The 21,935-nt window shown below is 50.4% G+C and overlaps 1 protein-coding gene and 1 long non-coding RNA gene across 39 annotated transcripts in view; both read right to left on the bottom strand.

The window, feature by feature from the left end:
* Window positions 1-7,979, bottom strand: part of MAGI1 (membrane associated guanylate kinase, WW and PDZ domain containing 1) — a 324,072-nt gene extending 316,093 nt beyond the window's left edge. For 5 of the 38 annotated variants that reach the window (XM_080605657.1, XM_080605679.1, XM_080605659.1 and 2 more), the window contains exon 1: window positions 7,044-7,836. In XM_080605657.1, the coding sequence (XP_080461783.1) occupies window positions 7,044-7,335 (292 nt within the window). In that variant the 5' untranslated portion in view covers window positions 7,336-7,836. Of the gene's footprint in view, window positions 1-7,043 lie in introns of all 38 variants that reach the window. The other 33 variants (XM_080605699.1, XM_080605658.1, XM_080605668.1 and 30 more) reach the window with 15 other exon arrangements.
* Window positions 7,980-9,763: 1,784 nt separating this feature from the next.
* On the bottom strand, window positions 9,764-21,464 carry LOC308200380. The gene is made up of 3 exons (XR_013955580.1): window positions 21,254-21,464; window positions 20,832-20,937; window positions 9,764-11,728 (listed from the first exon to the last, which is right to left on the bottom strand). It is a non-coding gene; the product is annotated as an uncharacterized lncRNA (long non-coding RNA).
* Window positions 21,465-21,935: the final 471 nt, after the last annotated feature.

Genomic DNA, 21,935 nt, shown 5'->3' with positions numbered 1-21,935 from the left:
CTCAGCCTCCAGCAAAACATCAATGGCTTGTTCCTTTGAAGGCCCGAGACCCAGAGCACCCTCCTGTATCCCCGATGCTTAAATTGCCAACGGGGAGTAGTACGTGCACCTTTGGAAAAGGAGAGATACGTCCGCTCTTTGCAAATCCCTTGCTATTTGTAAGAGAGTTTTTCTCATGGTTATTCTGCAGCCCAGGTCCTCAATTCCCCAGTTTAACCTGTTTGGAGGTACCTTACCCCCCTTTCACTTACGCATCCAAGTAAATAAATATATAAATACAATCAAGGCATCTGTGTCTGTCATCAGTTTGGGCTAATACCCACTTAGTGCAGGATCTGCACCCTGGGAATATGAGAAGTTTCCCATTAAAACATTAAAGCTTTTTTGAGAGCACGCGGTATCTGCACGGCTTTGTTTGTGTTGAGGGAGTGGCTGGATTTTCGGCAGCCTCTTTTTCAAAGGCTTTTTGTTAACAACTAAATGAAAAACCCCAGAGCTGAGGTTTTCTCCTTAAAAAAAGCCACTGTGATTACGGATATGAAGAAAGAGAAGCCCGCCTCTCTCTTCCCAACCTAATTGCACCAAGGCACTGACTTTCGGGTTCCAAAATTACAGATGTATGATCCAAGACAATGAACTCTTTCGTCGAGGATTAGCAAACCATGTAAAGCTGATTCCTCACTCAAATGCCTTGCAATTGTAAGTGCGCCTGTTCCACTTTGCAAGTCAGCCCAACGGCTTCCTTGTTTTTCTTTTTTGTTTTATTTTTTGTTGTGTTTTGTTCTGCTTCCCCTACGAAGACAGGACACTTTACGTTGTTTTTGCACCACGTAACGAGTGATGTTGTTTAGTCTGATAAGGGACGCTTAATGAAAGCCAACAGATATTTTTACATTTCTTTCTTTTAAGTTATGGTACAAGCCTCTGAAATATAAAAACAGGAACTGTTCTCAGTCAAAAGCCAAGACTGTAAAAATGTAACCCAAAACATCAGGACCTGAAAAAAAAAAAAACACTATTTTGTTTCTGAAAGGTTTACTAGGGGCAGTTAAAAATATATATGTAGGCTTAAAGATGGTTACTAACACAAAACAGTCCAGCACAAGTGATGCCAAAGCCAGCAGCGGGGACTAGCAGAGAACGGTGCCATCATTCCAGCAGAACAGCTCTGGAAAGCGCTGCCAACGTCAGAGGCTGGAGGCTGGATGGAACGTCTGACCTTTGGAAAATGAAAGGTGGATCTGGACAAAAACAGCCCCGCTGCCCCGACAGGGACAAGAAGGATGCTGGCCCACCTAGCTGCTCTGGAAGGAAAAGTGAAAAGAAAAGGGAAAAAAAAAAACAAAAAACTCCAGGCTGCCAGCATACCAGCCCAGCGTAAAGGCTGCCAAGCTGCTCTGGAAATAGGCAGCCTCTGCCACGGCTCTCCATCAGATCAGCAGAAAACAAATTCTGGCCAATGGCCCAGGCTCAGGTTTGTTGCCCAACAGCAGATCCTCGCAGAGAAGCCCAGACTGAAAACAGGGCACGCATTTCATACGGGGATCTTGAGACGGTGCAAAAAGCCTCAACGAGAGGCATAGCTCGCCAAAAGCAGCGGTGCAAGCCCTAAAAAGAGTGAGAAAGCAGAATATTCAGCGTCAAGAGACAAAGGGAATGATGACAGCAGTGAAAACGGTGTTTTCCAGGAGCTGCTCCTGCACTCAGCAGTGCTGTCGCTCAGTGCCGACACGCTGCTGCCACCGTCCCACACGCGGTGCCTCCGGTGACAGCAGGGATCTTCATCCAGCACAGCGAGGGTGATAACACTCAGTTTATAAAAGGCTTTTTTTTTTTTTTTTCTGAGCTAGAGAAAATTCCTGCAGAAATACAGACCCAGGGGATCCTGGATTTTGCTGTTCCTGGAGCTGGTACCGGAGCAGGATGGTGCTTGGCTATGAGGGCTGGTGCTCAGCCCCGTCCATCTGATCCCAGTGATGGGATTGCTTCTACAAACTCACGGCACCTGTGCACACAGAACCACCATTCCGGGCTTTTCATCACAAAATTTAAGTCGCTCGAAGCCCACACAGGCCAAAAACCCGCACGCTTTGGTTTATGAGTTCCAACTGAAGTGAGAGATCATGGGGGGAAAAAAGAAGCAAAAACGTGAGATAACTAACAACTATAGCATATGTCCGGAGTAAAGAATGCAAATAAGAAACTTAGTCAATTAAAGGAACAAAACAAAACACACCCACATCAGTAGAAGTCCTAAGGATGCCACCGCTGCCCACACTCGGACACTGCTAATTTAGTAGAAAATGCCCCTGAGGCAGCAGCATCTTCTCAGTTTCCTTCAAACCGAGCGATGCTGAAACATCACAAGTGAGGGACTTGTTGGCCCAGATCGCCCGTTCTGCACAGCCACAAAAATGCTGCTCAGAAGACTTTTACGACTCCGTGTCGCTGCCTTCAGTAACCGCCTCCCTGCGTGCGCACCCACCATGAACGAGCGGGATATTTCTCAGGCACCAAAGAGACAGAAATGGTCAAAGGTTCATGAACAATCGCAGCCTGGACCAGGAAAAGATGACTCCCCAGAAAACGAAACACGTCGAGCTATTGGTGGCGGGGCCTTCAAACCTGTTAAGAGGTGAATTTTACATTTCGAACACGGCACGCAGAAGAGGAACCTTAAATCTCACAACAGCAGCTCGATAATTCGCTCATGCAGAAGTTGTAACCGTCGTAGAAAATAAACTGAAACAGCGCACAGGACGGTGTTAACATCTTATTTTGCAATCCTGTTGAAAGACTGCTCGTAATGAGACTTTAATTGTGATTTAATTGTGCTGTGATCTGACTGGCCATAAAGAGGGAGCCTGGAGTCCCATCACAATGGGTGGGAAGATTAACCTTACTGAGGAAAACATAATCCCATTTCATGCCATTAAAAGGATTGTATTAATTCCCGAGCGTTTTTATGGCACAGGGACGTGGCACCTCGGCTCCACCACCCACCTCGGGGGCGCTGACTCGCTCGCAGCTCCGTGGAGGACGGACGCCTGCTTCGCCACAAGCACAATCAGCTCTAAATCCTGACAAGTACCAGACTGTAAATGCAGGCAGAGCGAAGATAAGGTCTTCCTAACAGCACTGTTTCAACGGGCAGACATACATGTTTCATGACTGTTAAATGAGGTAGCACTTTAAAGAGAGAAGATTACAGATTTGTAACAAAATATATGAGAAGCGATGCGAAAAAGAGATTCTGTCTTCTTTTATTTGACATTTCGGTAGTGACTCTCCCTGCCTAGCGCTCATCCCAGAGGGTCGCTGTCAGAAACAGGCCTTATAAATCTAACACGCATGAACATCTCCAAATTTCTGGATGGCAAACCTTTCACTCCGCTTCAAATCCACTTAAGGCCTCAAAGAATTTGGGCCACCCGGAAAAAACACTTACAAATTTCACCGTGCCAGCGAGCGGCACTCGGCTGCACCACCACCAAAGGAAAACGCTTTCTGGGGCTCACACCTGACGCCGCAGAAACCAGCTCCTGGGAACGACCAGAGCTCGCTGTATTTCCCCCGGTCTCCCCAGGCAGCTTTTCCCTCGAGCAGAGGCAGCCAAATGCCCCAAACAGCCAGCACGGGCCCTGCTGCAGCTCGCGGAGGTGCAGATGCAACGCCGGGCACCGCCGTGTCACAGAGTCACAGAACTGTAGGGGCTGGAAGGGACCTCAAGAGATCAGCGGGTCCAACCCCAAGTGGTGTCACCTACTTAGTGTGAGGTGCCCAGCAGTGCTGTGCTGCTTCCCGGAGCTGGCAAAAGTACCGGACGCACACAAACTTATAGATGCAGCAACCTTTTTTTTCATGTTCTTTTGATTTTTTCATTATTTATTTTTTAACTGTAGGAGTACACCACTTGTCTCACCAACACTCTCCAGGAAGAAAAAGGAAAAGGCCCAAAGACCAGCTCGTGGAAACTTTCTGGAAGAAGCAGTTTTTGTTCACGTCGGTCGATGAAGCTGATTTCAACACTCGGCGCTTGGCTCCCGCAGCGAATGCCAGCCCGACACCGAAGTGCACAGCCACCGCACCGAGCCTTACGATTTATCTCAGGGTCAAGTTAATGTTTGAAAAGAAACAAATGCAGCTGATAGCACACGGTAAACAGTGACTGTTTCTGTTTGGGGTCACACCTGCCCGTTTGCCCTGAATGTGGATTTAAAAAAACCCAACCACACAGCTCCTCCCTACTGAGGGAGCTCCAAACACCAGGGAAATTATTAATTGCATGAACTGATTGAAATACTCATGGTTTCAAAGCAACTGGTTATTTAGGGCTTAGGATCTTGAAAGAGACTTTTTAAGGAAGCCAGGAGTTGAACACAGAACTGAGAAACATTTTAAATAAGTGTATGAAAACACGGGCTTTGACAGATCTCCTTACCAAGCACCTGGCTTGGGGAGCATCTGGCACAGGTCATCGAACCAAGGAGTACAGAAATAAAAGGCCACAATCTGAAACCTCTCTGAATATGCCCATGCTTCCTTCAGAGGGAGACGGAAAGCCCAAATATCTTTCCTTAAACGAAACACGATCCATCTGTGGTAGACACGGCCTTAAGCCTTGTGAAGGACGGCACGATGAAGTTCTGCTCGTTCTGCCTGACTCTGCAAACTGGGAGACATGAGAAAGAAACAGGGTGCCTGATTTAAAATACTGTCACTTCTTATTGATTTATCTCAGCGAGCTGTTTTGAATGATCTGAAGAATATTCAAGGAAACCACAGTGTTAGCAACGCAGCCGAGAAACCATCGTGTTAAGGCACTGCGAGTCTTACAGAAGAACACGCTACCATGGCTGCTCTAATCCCATCTATTAATTCTGTACTCTCTGACCAAGCAATAATAAAATTGCATTTATTAACTCCACAGGAGTTAATTGCCAAATCCAGCAGAATTTAGGCACAGATGTAAGCTGGAAACAGTCATAAAAGCACCGCGTGCTAACGGAGGTTTCTTTCACACGTTTGACAGTTCTGTAAGTTACTAAGAGACATGACAGCAGGTTCTTCCTCTCTCTCCCCAAACCCAAGCAACTCTAGCAGTATATATTTTTTCTCAAATGTAATACCGAAAAAGGGCACATATGGGGAAGAGAAAGGAAAAAAACTTTAAGTTCTGTAGTTTTTCTTGCTCTCTCTCTCACAGGGTAAGCGAAGGACCAAGAAATCCCATACGAGCAATATTAAATGCAGTTATTCCAATTAAGCAAATTCACATACGTTCCCCATTTTTGTACTTTGTAGGAACCCATTCAAAGTTACAACTCACAAAAGCGAAAGAAAATACTGGACGAGGACCTGTAAGTCTATAAATCTGAGTTTAACGATAAAGCAAGTGCACGGCTTGTTCAACCTTTCTTTCACATCCTGCTCCCTTGTCATCCACTAAGTGCAAGGTCACAAGTTATTTTCTCTGTTCAGGCTGGCAGATGACTGACTCATTTCGAGTAAATTTCCTGGTTTTCCAGCCTTATAAATGTCATACAAAATAGACCAGGCAATAAAACGTATACGCTTCCAGGCTAGGATTGCCCTAACACTTCAGCACCGGCTGACTGGGCACTAGGAACTGGGAAGAGGAGGAGAATCGGAGTTAAACATATGTTTACAATTTCATCTTCACACTCCTTCGCTGTCTGCTCTATTGCCACACACCTCCTGCGGAATGACAGTTGTCATTCCCATAATGAGATTTTTAATCAACGCAGAAGCACAGCATTTTAATTAAAGCACTCTCCTTTCCTACACATACACTCCTGATCCGCGAGGGAGTTCCCCGCTCCGTGCAGAGCGGCGCACGGACGCCCAGCTCGCACTGAGGGAGGCACACGGAGCGGCTTGCAGACCACAGAAGTATTTAATGATTGAAAAAAAGGGGATTTCTGAGAAGGAAAGAAGGAAAGAAGGAAAGAAGAAGGAAAGAAGGAAAGAAGAAGGAAAGAAGGAAAGAAGAAGGAAAGAAGGGCAAACACAGCCCTGCAGTAACCAGGCTTGGTTCGGGACGAGGGCGGCGCGAGGCTCAGGTGCCTGCCCTGGCTCTGGGCAGGGCTTTCAGCCCAACCAGCATGCTGAACGCCAGCTGTCTGCCTCTCGTTTTGACCCTCCCGGAGCTAAGACACGTCTCCTATCAAATTCTGTCCTTTCTGGTGTATTCCCGCGACAAGTTTCTATTTACACTAGGCAGCGTTTCCAAAATAACCCAAAGTTTAATGGCAAACTGCTTGCGAGGAACGACCCCCACACCTTCCGTCACCCACCGCCGCCGCTCCCGTTGCAACATCGCAGGCTGTATTTTAACACCTGCTAAAGCGATCAGCACACAAGAAAACCTGCCCGATTTCCTCATACTTTTCCCCAGCCTCCTCTCCCCATCAGTCCCGGGCGCTCCCCTCCTCGCTTTCCGATCAAGCGGAGAAAACGCAGGAGGGGGCACAGGCATTTTTTCGGCGAGGACGGTTTTCTTGGCGGTTTGGCACTTGGCTGGGGCCATCCCACAGGCTCCAAACTTCCCAGCGGAGCCGTGCTGCGGGGCGGGAGCACCGTGACGGGGCAGCTTCACCTGCTCGCCGGGTGCGCTCTGGCCGGGGGAACGGGGAACCCGAAGGGACAGGGATCCTGCCACGGCGGGGCGGCTGTCCCCTCCTTGACGGCGGCAGCCCGCCAGCACTTTCTGGAGCAGGGTCAAGCTGTCGCCCAGCAGCGTGGCTGCTCCGAAGGATGCTCGGTGGCGGGAGGTGGGCACCGCTGCCCGCGTTGGCCCCGGCTGGACGTCGCTTGCGGGGCCGAGTCGGGGTGCAACGTGCCTGTCCCCACCTCCGCGGGCACCTCGGCGCACAGCCAAGGGGAGCGCACCCACGGGTGCCAACGCGCCCACGGGGCCGCGCGCGGCTCCCCCAGCCGCTCCTACGGGACCCCAGGGTGCCCCGATGGGCAAAGCCTCCCCCTCCACCCACCCACCCCACCGACCCGCCCCCCCCTCGCACCTTGTCGGACGGCTTTGACCACGATGGGCTCCTGGCAGCCGCGGATCACCTCCAGCACGTCGTAGCGAGGCAGCCCGGAGACGCGCACCCCCTGCACCTCCAGCAGCAGCTCCCCCTCGCTCAGCGCCTCCTCGCCGCCCCCCGCCGCCGCCGCCGCTCCCGCGTAGGGGAACTCGCCGTGCTCGGCGCCCCCCAGCAGCACGAAGCCCAGCTGCCCGCCGGGCCCCCGCCTCAGGGCGCACTGCCGCACCCGGCCGGCCCAGTGGCTCTTCTTCTGCACCACCCGCGCCATGGCGCCGCGCGGCCCTCCGCGCCCGCGGGAGCGCGCTCAAGCAGGTGCGCGGGGGAGCCGAGCCGATGCTTCATAGACCGGGCCGAGCCGCGCCGAGCCGTGCCGAGCCGCGCCGGCCGCTCAAGGCATCCCCGCCGGCGCCTCCGCCGCTCCCCAGCGTGGCTCCGCGGCCGCGGAAGGGAGCGCGCCGCCTCCCGTGCTTAGAAAGGGTTAGCGGGGGGGTAAGGGGGGGGGATTGGAGTGGGAAATGAAAAAAACGGGGAATGGAAAAAAAAAAAAAAAAACAACGGGAAACCCCGACGTTAAAATGGGAAATGGAAATGAACGAACGAAAAGAAAAAAAGGAAAAAAGAAAAAAGGAAAAAAAAAGAAAGAAAAATGAAAAAAAAAATAAAAAATTAAGATAAAATATTTAAAAGCTCGGAATTTAAAAAATTAAAAATAACAAAAGAAAAAATAAAGGGAGAAAAAAAAAAGAAAGGAAAAAAAAAGAAAAAAAAGATTTTTTTTTAAAAAATCAAAAAGTGCCCAAGCAGCAGCTCCCAAGCAGCAGCTCCGGCTCCTCCTCGCCCTCCCTCCCTCGGCCGCCGCGGGCCCGCTGCGCTCCCCCTCTCCCTCCCCCGTCCCCGCTCGCTGCCCCCGCTGCCCGCCGTCCCCCCGCTTGTTTTGTTCCCCTCGGCTCCGTCCCGCTCCGCGCCGCCGGCGCCTGCGCCCTGGCACGGCCCGCCCCGGCCCCGGCCCCGGCCCGGCCCCCGCCCGCATCCCCGCCCCCGGGCCCCGGCCCCGCACCGGGCCCCCCCCGCGGGCAGCCGGGCCCCCGAGGGTCGGGGAAGGGGATGGGAAAAAGGGGGGGGGGGGGTCCTGCGCTGGCCCCGGGGGGGTGCGGCCCCGATGCGCTGCCCACCTTGCGGGGGGAGCTGCGGGAGGGGCCGGGGGGGGCCCGCGGGAAAAGTTGCACGCGTGGTGCCAGCGCTGCGGGGAGGCTGGGTGGGAGCGGGGGGTGCTCCGGTCTCTGCTCTCCGCTTCTGGGGGCTTGAACTTTCGGCAGCGCTCGAGTTTGGGCGGTTTGTGGTCCTGTGCAATCGGTCAGAGCCGTGCGGGGGGGGGGAAAGGACACACATCTGTCCCTCCACCCCTGGATCCATCCATCCATCCATCCCGGGATCCATCCCTCCCTCTGCCCTTGGCCCCAGCTCTCCGAAGTTACCCAGAGCCAGTGCAAAAACTCAAACGGGGGAAAAATAAGTAAGCGTGCGCAGCCAGCTGTCCCTTCCAGGTCGCGCTCCGTGCTTCCAAACCTGAAAGCCAGGCCTCGTTCTGAGCAGTTTATGCAGGACCAAACCCCTTCCAGCAAGGAATTCAGCTGTCAGATGCGTGCCCGCCCTATTTCGCTGCTCATCGGGGCTGAGAAGTGACCCAGGGAAACAAAGAGCCCCATCCCGCTCCCCACGATGCCCTCACAGGTGCTCTGCTGGCACAGCCCAGGGACTTCTGCTGCTCCCCATGTCGCTCTCATCCCCCATCTTTCCAGCCACACGTGTACCGAAATGATCTGCGACGCTGGCAGCTTGGGGTGCAGCAACTGGGGGTGCACAGACCCCAAAAGCAGTGCCTTCCCTGCCCTTCCAGCTGTCCAGAGGAAAAAGCCTGTCCCTCACACCCAGCAACCCATCGCCGCTTCCCCGCAGCCAGGCTCCCTCCCGCGGCTCTCATCAAACCCCCAGCGCTGCAGGCAGCGCCCCGCAGCTGCACGCTCTGCCCCGGGTGCCACAGCCACCCCCAGACCAGGAACGGGGACGCTCTGCCCGCTGCCACGCAGCACAGCAGCGGGAAACTTGTGGCATTGTCCGTGCTTGGGAAGCTGGGAACGAAGGGAAATGCAGGATGGGACTCCTGAAACCCCAGTTCTGTGCCGTGCCCGGCTCCTGGCTCCTTCCAGCTCTCTGGAAGGTTTCTTCCCACTCGGGGCTTTACTGCTTTTCACGCTTAAAGCTGTGCTGATCCTCTAGCTCGCAGCAGCCTTACATCTGCTTTGGCTGGCTTTGTAACCAGCTACCCAATTTGTCACTTTTAGGATCAGGGCACGCTTTTTGTGTTGCCTTGACCAGTAAAAACTGGATCAGCGATCAGGCTAAATCCTCCAGGGAGTAACGGCAGCAGCGTGGCCGAAGGGAAGGGTTTATGTCTCAGCTGCCTGCCAGCTGAAGGCTGTGTCACTCGTGTGAGGTCACAGCCCAGGCAGACTCCCTCCTGCTCACGGCCAGACCTGGGTGTGACATTTTTATTGCCGCCGTTTGCGTGGGGTGTGATGCGACAGCCCCGCGAAGCCGGAATTCAGCTGGGATCCACATGACCATCGCACGCGTTGTGGCTGCCCTGACCAGATCTCACAGCACCACTCCTGCCTCGGGGAAAAATAATTGAAAAACGCCATTTAGAAAAACGGTTTCAGTAATAAAAATTTATGATACAACAGATTTCTCAGGGCCGTTTTCTGTTTGCTCACAAACACTACAACGCTAACGCACGTGTGATCTGTTCCCATCCTAATCCTAACGCTATGCTCATGTCTGGGCCACCGTGTTCCCAAAATTGTTCTTGCTGGTAATTAACAAACCCTCAAAGCTTAGCCAGAAGTTTCTCTTGATTTTAGGGCTCTCCCTTCAGTTTTCCTCCCTGCATGATGTGTTTGACTGACTTCCTTCCATCTTCTGCCAGCTGCATTCAGTAAGGAACCTCATTCCAGTAACCTGCCCTGCTTTTTGCAAGGGTCTCCAAGGGCTTTATAAATGTTAATTAACAAAGCTTCACCTGGGATGATGCCTTCTTCCTCCTTCAGAGGAAGGCTTGCATGCTTTGGGCCTCACTGCAAACACAAAATAGCAGCTAAAACGGTTCTTTCAGAAAGGACATTGACCTGCGGTCTTGGTCTCATAAGCATCTCTGAAATCTTAGGCTCTGTCCTGGATTTTAAAGTGGGTCAAAGTTCTCATTTAAGTTTTGATGAGAAAAACCATGGTTTTTACTTGTTTTGGGATGAAACACCACATTCAGTCACTGAGAACTCTGTGGGTTTATTAGAGTTCAGAGCCATACGGTCCCACCAGAGAGCATTAAAAAAGATCACAACGATTAAGGCTATAAAAAAAAGGCACAGATTACTTAATAGAGCAGAATTCATTTTTAATTTCCAGCTAAAACCCAAACCCTCTTCGACATCATAGGCCTGGAGGCTTCAAAAACCCTGAGTATGTAGATCCTGGGATGAAAAGAGACTTTAAACAAGGTCTAGCCTTCCTGACGTCGAGGTTTCCTGTCGGTACACTCATGCTGCTAGCATCTATCAGTAGGAAAGTCACGGTTTGCTGCATTTCCCAAACAGGAATTGCTGTTCACAGCAATCCCAGCACACTCCTGCCGGAGAGGAGTTTTCTGCATGGTGTCCAGGTTTCTCTACAAGCAGGTACTGGTAGCACAGAGAAGCGGGGCTGACTCCGCTATTCGTCGTCTAGCAAATGTTTAAGAAAAGCCCCAACTCCAGCTGCTGAGCAAATCCACACTTGTAGAAATCCTCCCAAGCACAGGACATGAACAAATCTGCTTAGAGCCACAGGACAGGCAACAGGAGCACACCACGGGGTTTTCATAGAGCTGTGCCAGCCCGCTCCGTCCTGAAAGGCAGCACCTTGCACAGGACCTCACCAGCATCCCACTGGCAGGGGGCTGGAGCTCCAGCCCATGGCACTTGCAACAGGAGACCGAGCAACTCTGCGACCACGGGATCCTAAGAAAAAGGCAGCTCGCCCCTTGCTGGGATCCACCATGTCACCTTTCTCTACAATTTATTTCAATAATTTCACACAGCGGAATATAAAGCTGAAGATCAATCTCATAACCGTATTAAGACACTCTGGGATATAGTTTATGGGGCCATTAATATACTTCTTGGGTGGTTAAAGTCACCCACGGCATAAATTAATGGCTCCATAAGACATGCTCTGTCATATTGTACGGCTTAAATAACACACAACAGGGTGTTACAGCGTCTTGGGGATGTTGTCGTACTTTTTGGGCAAAACGCAAGGGCACAGAGCAGCCACCTGGATGCAGGCCTCGGGGTGTCCCGCAGAGAGGGTGAAACCAGCAGTCATCTTAAGAAGTAAGATTTTAAAAAGAAATCCTACACCTGAAGGAGTGCAGATCTCATTAGCTTTCATTAGCATTTGTGCTCCGGAGCTTATTAGTTTCTTACAGACACATCTTCCCTGCAGAAGCCGTTGCCGTTCCAGGATGTGATTGCCGTGGGTGCGGCTTTTTGGCAAGGACCGAGTCAGTCTGTTCCCAGCCTTGTAAAGCTCCCGAGAAGTCCAGAGCGGAGGGGATAGGGCACAGCCTGTTGGTTATATTAAGGATCAGATTTACTTTGCGAGGGAAGCTGAGCCTGCCACATGTTTCAACTTTCCAAAAGAAACCTGAAGGAAACCTCCCCACAGTATCCATTTTGGGCAGCTTTTGTGGGAGTGGAGGTCTGGTACACATAGGAGCATTTACCACTAATAGTTTCAAAATGGAAAAAAAAAATCCTGACTTTTCTAGTCTTTCTTGTCTATGATCTCGTCGCAGAAGGAGCAAGTTCCTGCCCCTAGTCTGGTACATATTAAGTTTTACCACTTCACATTCTTCTCTGGGAATTTTTCTTTTGCTATTTTAATGGGCCCACATGAGCTAAGAGGGACTTTTCAGTAGACAATAGCTTTGTCCTGCTAAGATAAGCTATCCTAGCTCATCTGTGTCAGCTGATAAGCCTCCCCCCTTCTGCTTCTGGAAAAAGAAGGGCTTACCTCTGCGCCCAAGGCACCAACACTGCCCACTTTCATTTCAGACCCTGAAAGTCCCATCCTCTCCTTTGTTCCTCCTCCTCCCCTCCACAGATACGCAGTGAACCACTTTGCATCCTCAAACGCCACTGCCAGCTTTGCTGAGGCTAAAGGAGATAACATTCCCTGTTTTTTCTCCTGCTTCCTACACTGTACTACCTTCCTGTCCCATTCTGTCACCTATTTTCTCTGTACATCTTCTACACATAAAACTTGTTTCCCTCCCCCCCCCTTAAAATCCTGAAAACAAGTGGGAGACAGCTAAATTAGGAAAGGTTTCTGCTATAAGGAGAGGGAGAATCTGAGCCTTTTGAAGATGATGCGTATTGAGTGAGTTGATGGTCCCTTACAATGCAACCGTGTTCAAGTCTGATGGCCTAAACACGGAAAAAAAGAGTAGGAAGAAAAAGCTCCTAAAAATCCACACCATCCTGTAGCACAACCTGGTTTAAACAGCTTACATGGAGCTACTTAAAAGGTGTCCATCTCATGGGTTCATTGGACAATAAAACTGGACATAAAGGCTCTACTTCACCAAACTAACTGGCACACAGGACCGAGGCAGTACAGTGCCTTGCCTGCCGCCTCCCCCATGCAGGATTGTTCTCAAATGTGAAGAGTCAAAGCCCAGAATATTAATAGCGATACCGTGTACAGAACAAACAGTAGAAATCCCTTTTCCCTGTAGAAACTCTGACTGGGAGAAAGATTTCAATGACAGAGAACTGGTTTTGTTCTTTAAAAAAATAAAAAATGTCCAGGTGCCCTCAATACAATTAAAAGAAAAAAAAAGTTGTTGCGTCTTGTCATCAAAAGGCATGATGACAAGACACAACAAGGGTTTGGGGAGGAGTTCCTCCAGAGCAACACCAACGCACCCTTCCTTCAGCAGTGCGGTAGCTGGGAGGTCCCTCTCTGGGTCACACTTGTAATTCTGGCAAAAGCCACAACAGACGAGGCAGCAACACAGCCCTGATCCTGCAGCCATCTGGGGACTGGCTTTGCTTTGCTCATGAGAGTGATTTACAGGCATCAGACAAGCCACATGTGTAAGGCTGAGCACACACATAAATGTTCTCAGAAGCAGAGCCAATTAACACACCACAAGATATCATTCAGTGATTTGGAAGATATACAGCCCCTGTCTTGCTTTTTGAAGCAGCAAAGCAGAAGAATTCATCGCGGTGTCTGATGTTGTATCTTCACAGAAATGGCCCTGATCTACTTGCTCTTTGCTGGTCCTGTAAAAGCATCTTCAAGCTAAAGCAGCATCTACTTCACATTCCAGCTTGATCCAAAAAAAGCAGCATCTTGGATGCGAGGCGCTACCCCTGCAGTGCCTTACCCCCTATGGAAAGATTATGATCATCATCATTGCTATTTATATACAATAATGGCCAGAAGCCTTGGCTGGGATGAACGGCTCCCAGGGCCGACTCTGGTGAACATCAAGGGAGATGTTCCTCTTCTCCAACCAGCTCCAAAGAGGGACTCGGGGCCTGGGAGCAGGTCAGTGGCAGTCAGGCTGAGGATTCCTGACTCCCTGCCTAGTGTCCTAATATTAGCTCGCATTGTCTCCCAGACTGGCGTAATTCTTTCACATGAACCGCAGGCCCAAATTAGCATGTCTCGCTGCATAATCTGCCAGACCATCCTGTGCGCTAAATTAATCAGGGACTGAGCAAACATCATGGGAACAGCTCTCGTATATTGTATGTGGGCTAAGCTATTCCTACAGCATTGTTTGCTTTATATTTTCCTAGCATCATCACACAAGTACGTTGGGCCAGATCCTGGAGCGTTGGCTGTGCGCTCCTTCCTGCTCCAGCCCCGCATTTCTCTCCAGCACGGTGCGGAGATGAAAGCCGGCTCGGCGGCGGCTCTGCCGGGAGCGAGCTTCGGGAAGAAGTGCTAACAAATAAATTCCAGTTGGGCGGCAGATGAGCAAAGCGAGAAGCAAGCGGGAGCGCGAGGGCTTGTACGAGCGCCAGCCTGTCCTCACAGAACATGCCGGCCTCCTCGGTGTGGTATTTACAAGCTTCCTTCCTTGTTTCACAGTCAGCACACTGACAGGTTTTCCTCTGTCACGTGTACATCTTATCTCAGGGCAACTTATAGTGAGATCTGGCCTCCTCCTGCCACTGGTCTCATCCTCCTCTCACAGAGCTCACCCAATCTCCCACCCCTGCGAGGCTTGAACCAGCAGAGATGGAGGAAATGGCGCAAAGCCCCATTGTGGCTCGCCCAGCCCGTGGGTCACTCAGTAAATAGCCCCGGCCAGTGAACAGGAGCTGAGCTCCTCCACATGTGATGGCCTGAACTGTGAGGAGGGGAGGGAGCCGGAGATCCAGCCTGCGGTGTCCTTGGGGCGCTCACCGTTGCGACAAGGCCGCTAAGTCACGGGACAGGTTTTGTCAGGTGCCCGCAGGGCCTAGGGCGGCAGCAGCAGGAAGCCGAGCGACTGGTTGAACGCCATCCCTTCCTGGCAGCGGGACCAGCGCAGTCAGCCAGCCGTGAAAGCTAAATGGCGTCCCTGGCAGGCTCCAAGAGGAGGCAGCCCCACCTTGCCGCTCAGCCCAGTGGAGGTTGAGGCGTCCACGACCTTGCCCGGCCCACTGCCGCATGCCAGACCCATCACAGGCAGCCACAGCGACAGGGACAAACCCAAACGCTGTCCCTGTCACGCAGCAGGGATGGTTCAACTGCCCATGCTGAGCCCTCAGCACGAGGTCACAGAGGCTTTCCACAACCCCAAGGCTGCTCAGCAAAGCCCTGTGCAAAAAGTCCATCCATATGGCACCAGGAGGTTGGAGATCACCTCTCATATATCTGAGCCGCATCTCAGCACTATTTTACTCTTAGGCTCATTTCTTTTTTTTTTTTACTGCAGTAGAATTAAGTTTTAACACTCCTGACTTGTATCAAATGAGCTTTTATTTGAAGATCCGGATCCATGGAAACAGAACTGCATTGCACAATGGCAGACAGTTCACTGCCCAGCAGAGAACCAGAACTGGGAGAAAGCAGCCCATCGGACGATAACCAACCATGAACCTGCTCTTGTGCCTGCCCTTGTGAGCTGCTGCTCCCCACTACTCCTTGTAGACATCTGAAACAGGAGAATTGTCCTTGCACTATTATGACATCAGTTATAAACCTGCTCCTGGCATATATGGTCCTGTTTTCCATTGCCTGTATGTGTCACCAGGCCCTACATACAGCTCTGCTGGCTGGAGATGAGTCGTGTTCGTCCTCCACAGTATGACGGGGATTAGACTCAAGGCAGAGTAGAAGGTTTGCTTTGGACGAGGTCCAATTTCAGCATGTCGATAACTTATAAAAACACATTGCTATCCAACCAGGCAAGTTTCAGTTCCTAGATGATTCAGCAGCAGCAGCACAAGGAAATATGGACTTGAAAAGTTCCCCTAGGAATTCCCGCAAAATTCTACATTAAAATAAAATGCTCTCAGCCCAGCAATGGGATGGAAAATGGAAAGCACGATCCTCAGCTGCCATGTCTGCAGGGACCCCTAAGAGCTGGGAAATGTTTATTGGAGTTTCAGTGAGGGGAAGAAGAGTGGTTTGGGTAAAAAGGCAGAAACCAGGTAGGGGAAAGCAGCTGAGCAGGAGAAGGAAGGAAAATACAGCTCAGGGTTTGGCCAATTTATAGGGGCAGCAACTTCATTGTCACTAAAATCATGAAAATTTTGTGAGCAGGTAAGAAGAAAGTTGCAGTGAGAAACCTTTAAAAAACGTATTCGGGAGGCAGCCTGAGAAACTTCAAGTATGAAGATGTGAGGACAGCTCCAAAGCCCATCTGAGCACTTTGGGTTTTGGATGAGATCCATGTCTATTTTAAAAAAGGAATGATAAAAAGAAATATAAAAGGAAAAGTGCCACACAACTGCCCAATGCAAATTAATTTCTGCACGGGCATGGCAAGCCAAAGATGAAATATTCATCTCCTCATCTGTTCTGACCTCTTCCAATTCATTATCCTAATGTTAGCTTCAGTACCACATTTAGCTTTTGCCTGCATGCAAAGTCAGCAGAGACCGGCCAGCCCTTGCTCAAGGTGTAAGAGCTCTTCTGAACACATTTCAACGGGAGATGTAATGAAGGGAACTGAGAGCTATAAAACCACTGCAATAGCTTTAAGTTAGTTCAAACATTGTTACTGGGCAAACTGACGTTTGCTTGGAAGCACTTTCCAGGAGACAGCACACCCTCTACTCCCCTCTTATCATCAGACCCTAACACTCGCTTTGACCCGTTACACCCAGAAGTGCTGTACGAGGTCAGCTGGCAGTTTCTGAGCAACCTGGCACAGAGCAGCCTCTCCCCAACGTGCCATTTTCCAGCCCATGCTGGGCACAGAGCTTGTGCTCACCAGCATGCAGCCTTCGGGGAGGTGCTCAGCATCTCGCTGTGCGCAGACCTGCCTCCACCAGTCACCTACACAAGGAGCAATTCCATCCTTCCTTCACAAGGAAAATCTGTGCACATCTCCCTGAGCAGCACAGACCTGATCCTCCATCCTTCAGCCCCCAGGACTCCCACCAGCTGGGGCTGGCTGTGGTGCTCAGCTTCCTGAAACCCTGTATACTTCAGTCTTCCTGCTTTTAATTGCTGCTCAGTGCTGACATTTCAAAAGGATGCTTCTTTGCTCCCTCTTCTGTGTAGAGCCTGTTTGTATTTTTTGCTCACTGCTGTCTCTTCCCCGGAGCCCTCACTAATGAATGCAGCATGCTGATGACCTCTCCATTATAAATAGTTTAATACTTTTAAATAAATATGGGATGGTGCCATGATTGTGTGGGTATTTCATCTAGCCTGCGGCACAAAGAGTTGGAGCTGACAAAGACAACCACAGCTTTATTTGCCGTTCTGTTGCTTATTTGTCAGAGAAAGCAAGGAGAAGGGGCCAGTACCCCGTACGGCAACGGATGTGTTATTATATAGATGTAGCACAAGGAGCTGCTCCTCATCCCAGGGCAGCAGATGGATGCAATAAAGAGAAAACTTTCTGGTTGTTATTCAGTTACTCCAGATCTACAGTGCTGCAGAACTGTTAGCTGAGCCACAGAGTGAATCAGAGGAAGGTGCATGGCAGGGGGAATTCTGTTGTACGATTTTCCACTGCATTGCAACAGAATTAACACATTAGCTTGACATTTAGCTGATTTAATTTATTCCTAATATGGGAGCAAAATTTATCCTGAGCAGCAATATTAAAAATCAACAATCAAACCAAACCTAAAGTGACAATGGAGAAAAGAAAGGGAAAGAGCCCAAGTACAGGTCAGATTTTGCAACATGTTAATTAAGTTTTCAGCCCAGTAACTTCTGTTGTCCTAATTTCCCTTCCTTCCTTCTGGGTGCATCCAGATTTCCACTATACAGATCACAGTGGGTTAGATCCAGGCTCGCTCATCCCTCACCACCAGCTTCTCAGGCAGTAAAAGGCTCACAGAGAGCTCACCCAAATGGTACCCAAGGGTTCCTCTGCACAGGCAACTCCCAGGCGGCATAAAGCCAGTCCTGATGCTCCACATCTTCCACTCCCAGCCCACAGTTTTAGCAAGACATGGGGTGTGAACAGGGACTGCTGCCAACCGAGTAATCTACAGCAATGCAATCCATCCCCATGGACAAGGAGGAGCAGCGATAGCTGATACCAGCTGTTCCCCAAATGTTTCCCCCAACAAGTCTGCTCCTGGGCTTGAAACCCAGCTCTGAGAGTTGAGAAACCCGCCTGTGGTCACACATCTCCTGCAGCCGAGCACCAGGCAGGTTGGTAGCTGCTCAAAGCACTAGCCCTGCAGCTGTGGCCTTGCACCTTTTGAAAACCACACAGTGCAAAGGAACTCCTTTTCCCCCCAGGTAGTCACCTTAGCTCCCAAGTGCCACAGTAAAACCCTGTCAGATTGTTTTTTAACTGATTTATCCCAGGCTGAAGCCACACAGATGCTCAGTTTTCTGACTCCCTTCCCTGTGCCACTTCCTTTGATGGCACTGTCCCACCAGCACAGCTTGAGGGAAGGAGGATGGCTCCTTCAGGCACACCATGAGCACTTTTGCCGCTGAAATGGGGAGCCCTGCATGCTCAAACACCATGCTCATGCATGGTTTGGGACACGGCTGTCACTATTAGGGGCAGCATAATAAGTGGGTGCCCTCCCAAGGTGTCCATGCAAGCATAGGCAGCAGCAAAAGCTCTGTTGCTCCCAGACTCAGGGTAAAAGGAGGAAGAAGCGTGTAGTGAAAGAGTCTATTTTAAAAAAATCAGCCTTGCAGAGAGCAACACAAATCCTGCCTCTGCATGAGAGCTTGGTGTGAACCCAGCTCGGGAGGACAGCAGAGGTATAATTACATAATTGCCTCTAAAACACATTATTTATTAAATGCTCCGCGTGGTGCCTCAGCAGCTGGGGGAGGCAGTCCCTGCCCTAGGCAGGACCCCCATGCCACCCTGCCCATCACACCGGCTCCCACCAGGCAGGGGGTGGCAGCCCCCAGGAGGTGACATCCTCGGGGGACACACAGGTGCCTGCAGCCCTCACATCGCCCTCTCCTCCGCTTCCCAACAGCCAAGCACTTGCATTAGTTCTGGTTCACTCACTGCCTGGATGGAGATTTTATTACATAATATGTATGTGCCTACACACACACACAGAGCCCTGTAGATCTAAATTTCCTCAGCAAGACAAGGTGGGTATAAGTGCTCTGTCATTAACCAGCGAGGGGAGGAGCATTGATTAGGAAAGGGGGGAAGATAACAGCAATAAACCCTCTTCCCCACATAATCTGAACCACAGTTCACAAAACGTTAAATTTCTAATTATAAACCCAGGAAGTTTTAATGTAAGAAGTGACTTGTGAGACAAAGTAGAGTTTTCTCTGTTCATTAAAATATCCCCTGAGCCTAATTTCTTTGCCCTTAATCATGATCTTTAAGGTTTCCACAGGCAGGTAGATAATGAACACAAATCTCTCGATCGCACAGCTCTCAGCACCGCAGCTCTGGCTGCACAGGGGCTGGATGCTGTTGGATGCTGGTTTCCCCCAGGCCCCTTTGGGTAGCACAGCTGTGGGTCACCTCCCCACGGACCTGGGAAGGTGCATCCCTGCTCGGCTTTGTTTGAGGGAATAAATTCTAACCAAACCACGTGAGCAAACCTTAGGAGTGATGGAGGGAATCAGAGGGGCAAATCGTTGAGAACATCACTTCCCTGGTGAGAAATGGCTGCATTTACACCGCTGTAGACCTGCCCCAGACACTGTTCTTTTCTTCAAGCAGCCACGCAACACTGACTGCTCTGTATCATCTCAGACACCAGGCAGAAAGCCTTCCTGGCAGGCTCAGGCTGGTGGCACCGAGCACATCACCTCTACTCTGCAGCACACAGCAGGGATGGAATTTATGAAGCCAGCTCCCTGGTGGGGAGCAACAGGGTCGCTGATCAGGTCTGGGACCCTGGGGGAAAGCAAGTCCCCCTGCCACCAGGCCCTAAGGTCCTCGCCTCTTGTACCCTCTCAAGCACTGCAAACCTTTCTCCTTAAAGAAGTCCACCAGCCTCAAGGAGGGCCATTATATCAGCGAGGGCAGCGTCACCCACAGCAGCACATTGCAGCTGAGGGACCCACGCTCTCCTCTCCCACCCCAGGTGCTGCTGGGCTCCCTCCTCCCTCCAGCCCGAGCTCTGCCCTTTGCCTGGGAGATGTCATGATGTTTGCCCTGAGCCACCAGGAGCAGAGATGCCATCCCATCGGGAACAAGGTGCATTTATGTGTGAGCAGTCGCTGCGTGCACCACTGAGCTCTCCTACATGCACAGCCAGCAACAAACTCATTTCTTCCTGAAGCTGAGGATGAAAAATAAGATGTAAAACCAAATTATGCTGTTTATGTACATAATTCCCTGTGCATATAGATAAGAGCACGCCCATGGCCTATCCTGCACTGCATCTGATTCTCATTAGGTGCCTGCGAGCCCTGCTCGGTGGGGTTTTATCGCTCCCGGTGACACAGTTACAGCGCGGCTGCTCGCTCCCCGCGTCTGCCCTGGCATGGCTGCTGCCTGCGCAGCCTGCTCAGAGCAGATCCGTATCAACACAGCTTCTCAAGTGACAGCCCCGTTGGTTACGAGCTAGAAATAAAGCCGGAGCTCTCCAAAGTGAGTTTTGGAAGTTGGCTGCTGGGGTTTTATTCACAGTAAGCGGGAGCAGAGCGCAGGAGGCAGAGCCTGGCTTGGCCCTGCAGCCCAGCACCAGCCTCCTGGGAGGGTTACACCTCATCCGACCACGGATATGGTGCTTGACTCAGGGGGCAGCTTTCCAACACAAGACATTTTGCTAATCTATTTTTCTTCCTATGAATTCCAGCAATCCCCCCTCCTCTGTGTGTTTTGGCTGCATCCCCATACAAAAGCAGATCACAGCACGTTCCTGGGTGAGCAGGTACAGAGGCACACAGGGAATCTGGCTGAATGGGTACCGAGCCTCAGCTTAAGGAGTTTTAATAGCTTGCTCTTCAACAAGTTGATTTGAAGGAAGAAATTGGTGTTCTGGGAGGGACAGAAAAGCAGACTAAATTCTTTCCTACATTCTTTGTCACCTTCAATTGAGAGGAACAATTTCAGAGCCCTTGATGCGTATCAGAGACATCTATCCTGCTGGTGATCTTCCTTGTAAAATGCAGATTTACCTGGCAGCAAAAATCCCTGCAGTAATCAGCAAGAAAATGATTTAGTATATTTACAAATTTTTATTTTTATTTTTTCCTTCTGGCAAAGAAACTGGAGAGTTACAGATTTACCCCAAACCTGAACTTTTTATTAACTCTAAAAAGACTGACAGAGCTGCTCATGTAAAGCCAAAACCTTAGCTTTCCTCTGCTGATGCAACAACAAAATGCACAAGTTTAAGTTTAAACAGTTTTTGATGCACAACTGAGAAACCTTAGCAGTCCTAATTCTCTTATAGTCACTAGGCCCCTGTGAACAAAGAAGCAGGCAAAGAAATAAGTTAATTTCTTACCATTTTCCTGGCTCGTGAAAGTGGAAGGGCCATGCAGGACCACCACAGCACCTACTAAGCCCCACAGATTCACTGGGGCTGCAGCAACTTCTGGAAACATCCCCAGTGCTGCCAACTTACTGCATTAGAGCCTAAAACTTCACTTGCATAGTATCCTCTGCCTAGGGCTCTTCACACCCCAAGGAAGAGCTTTAGGGCACCCTGCACTGCCTTTATATCCCTTATCCACAACGAGCCCAGCACCTGGTGGCCACCATTAATTCCATTAAATTTATAAAGCAATTAAAACTGGGTGAGCAATGCCAAAAAATCTCAGTGAAAGTCCTCTCAGCTTTTTAAGCAAATTTATCCCAGCTGGGTTTGTACTTCCAGCACATCAGCATCCCACACATATCCCAGCATGGGAGGTCAGAGGCACAAATGTTTTGGGAAGGGGTGAATTTTAAGTGAGAACTAGAAGATGTATGCAAATTGTGAGCTGAAGCCAGGGTCTGTGCAGGCAGGAAACACTCACAGGCCACGTGAGTTAACCAGCTAATTAAATCAGCACAGCACAGAGTCTGTGAATGAGCTATGGGTCAGAGAGTATGGAAAAAAGCAGACATGGAACTGATTAATTGAAGGTAGCTGTGATCTGTCTACCACTAATTCGGCTGAGCAATTAGAACTGGGCAAGGAAATG

Source organism: Anser brachyrhynchus (genome assembly GCF_964034855.1).
Source record: "Anser brachyrhynchus genome assembly, chromosome: 10".
NCBI lineage: Eukaryota > Metazoa > Chordata > Aves > Anseriformes > Anatidae > Anser > Anser brachyrhynchus.
Note: the sequence above shows the minus strand (reverse complement) of the source record. Positions and strands in the feature narration are given on the sequence as shown.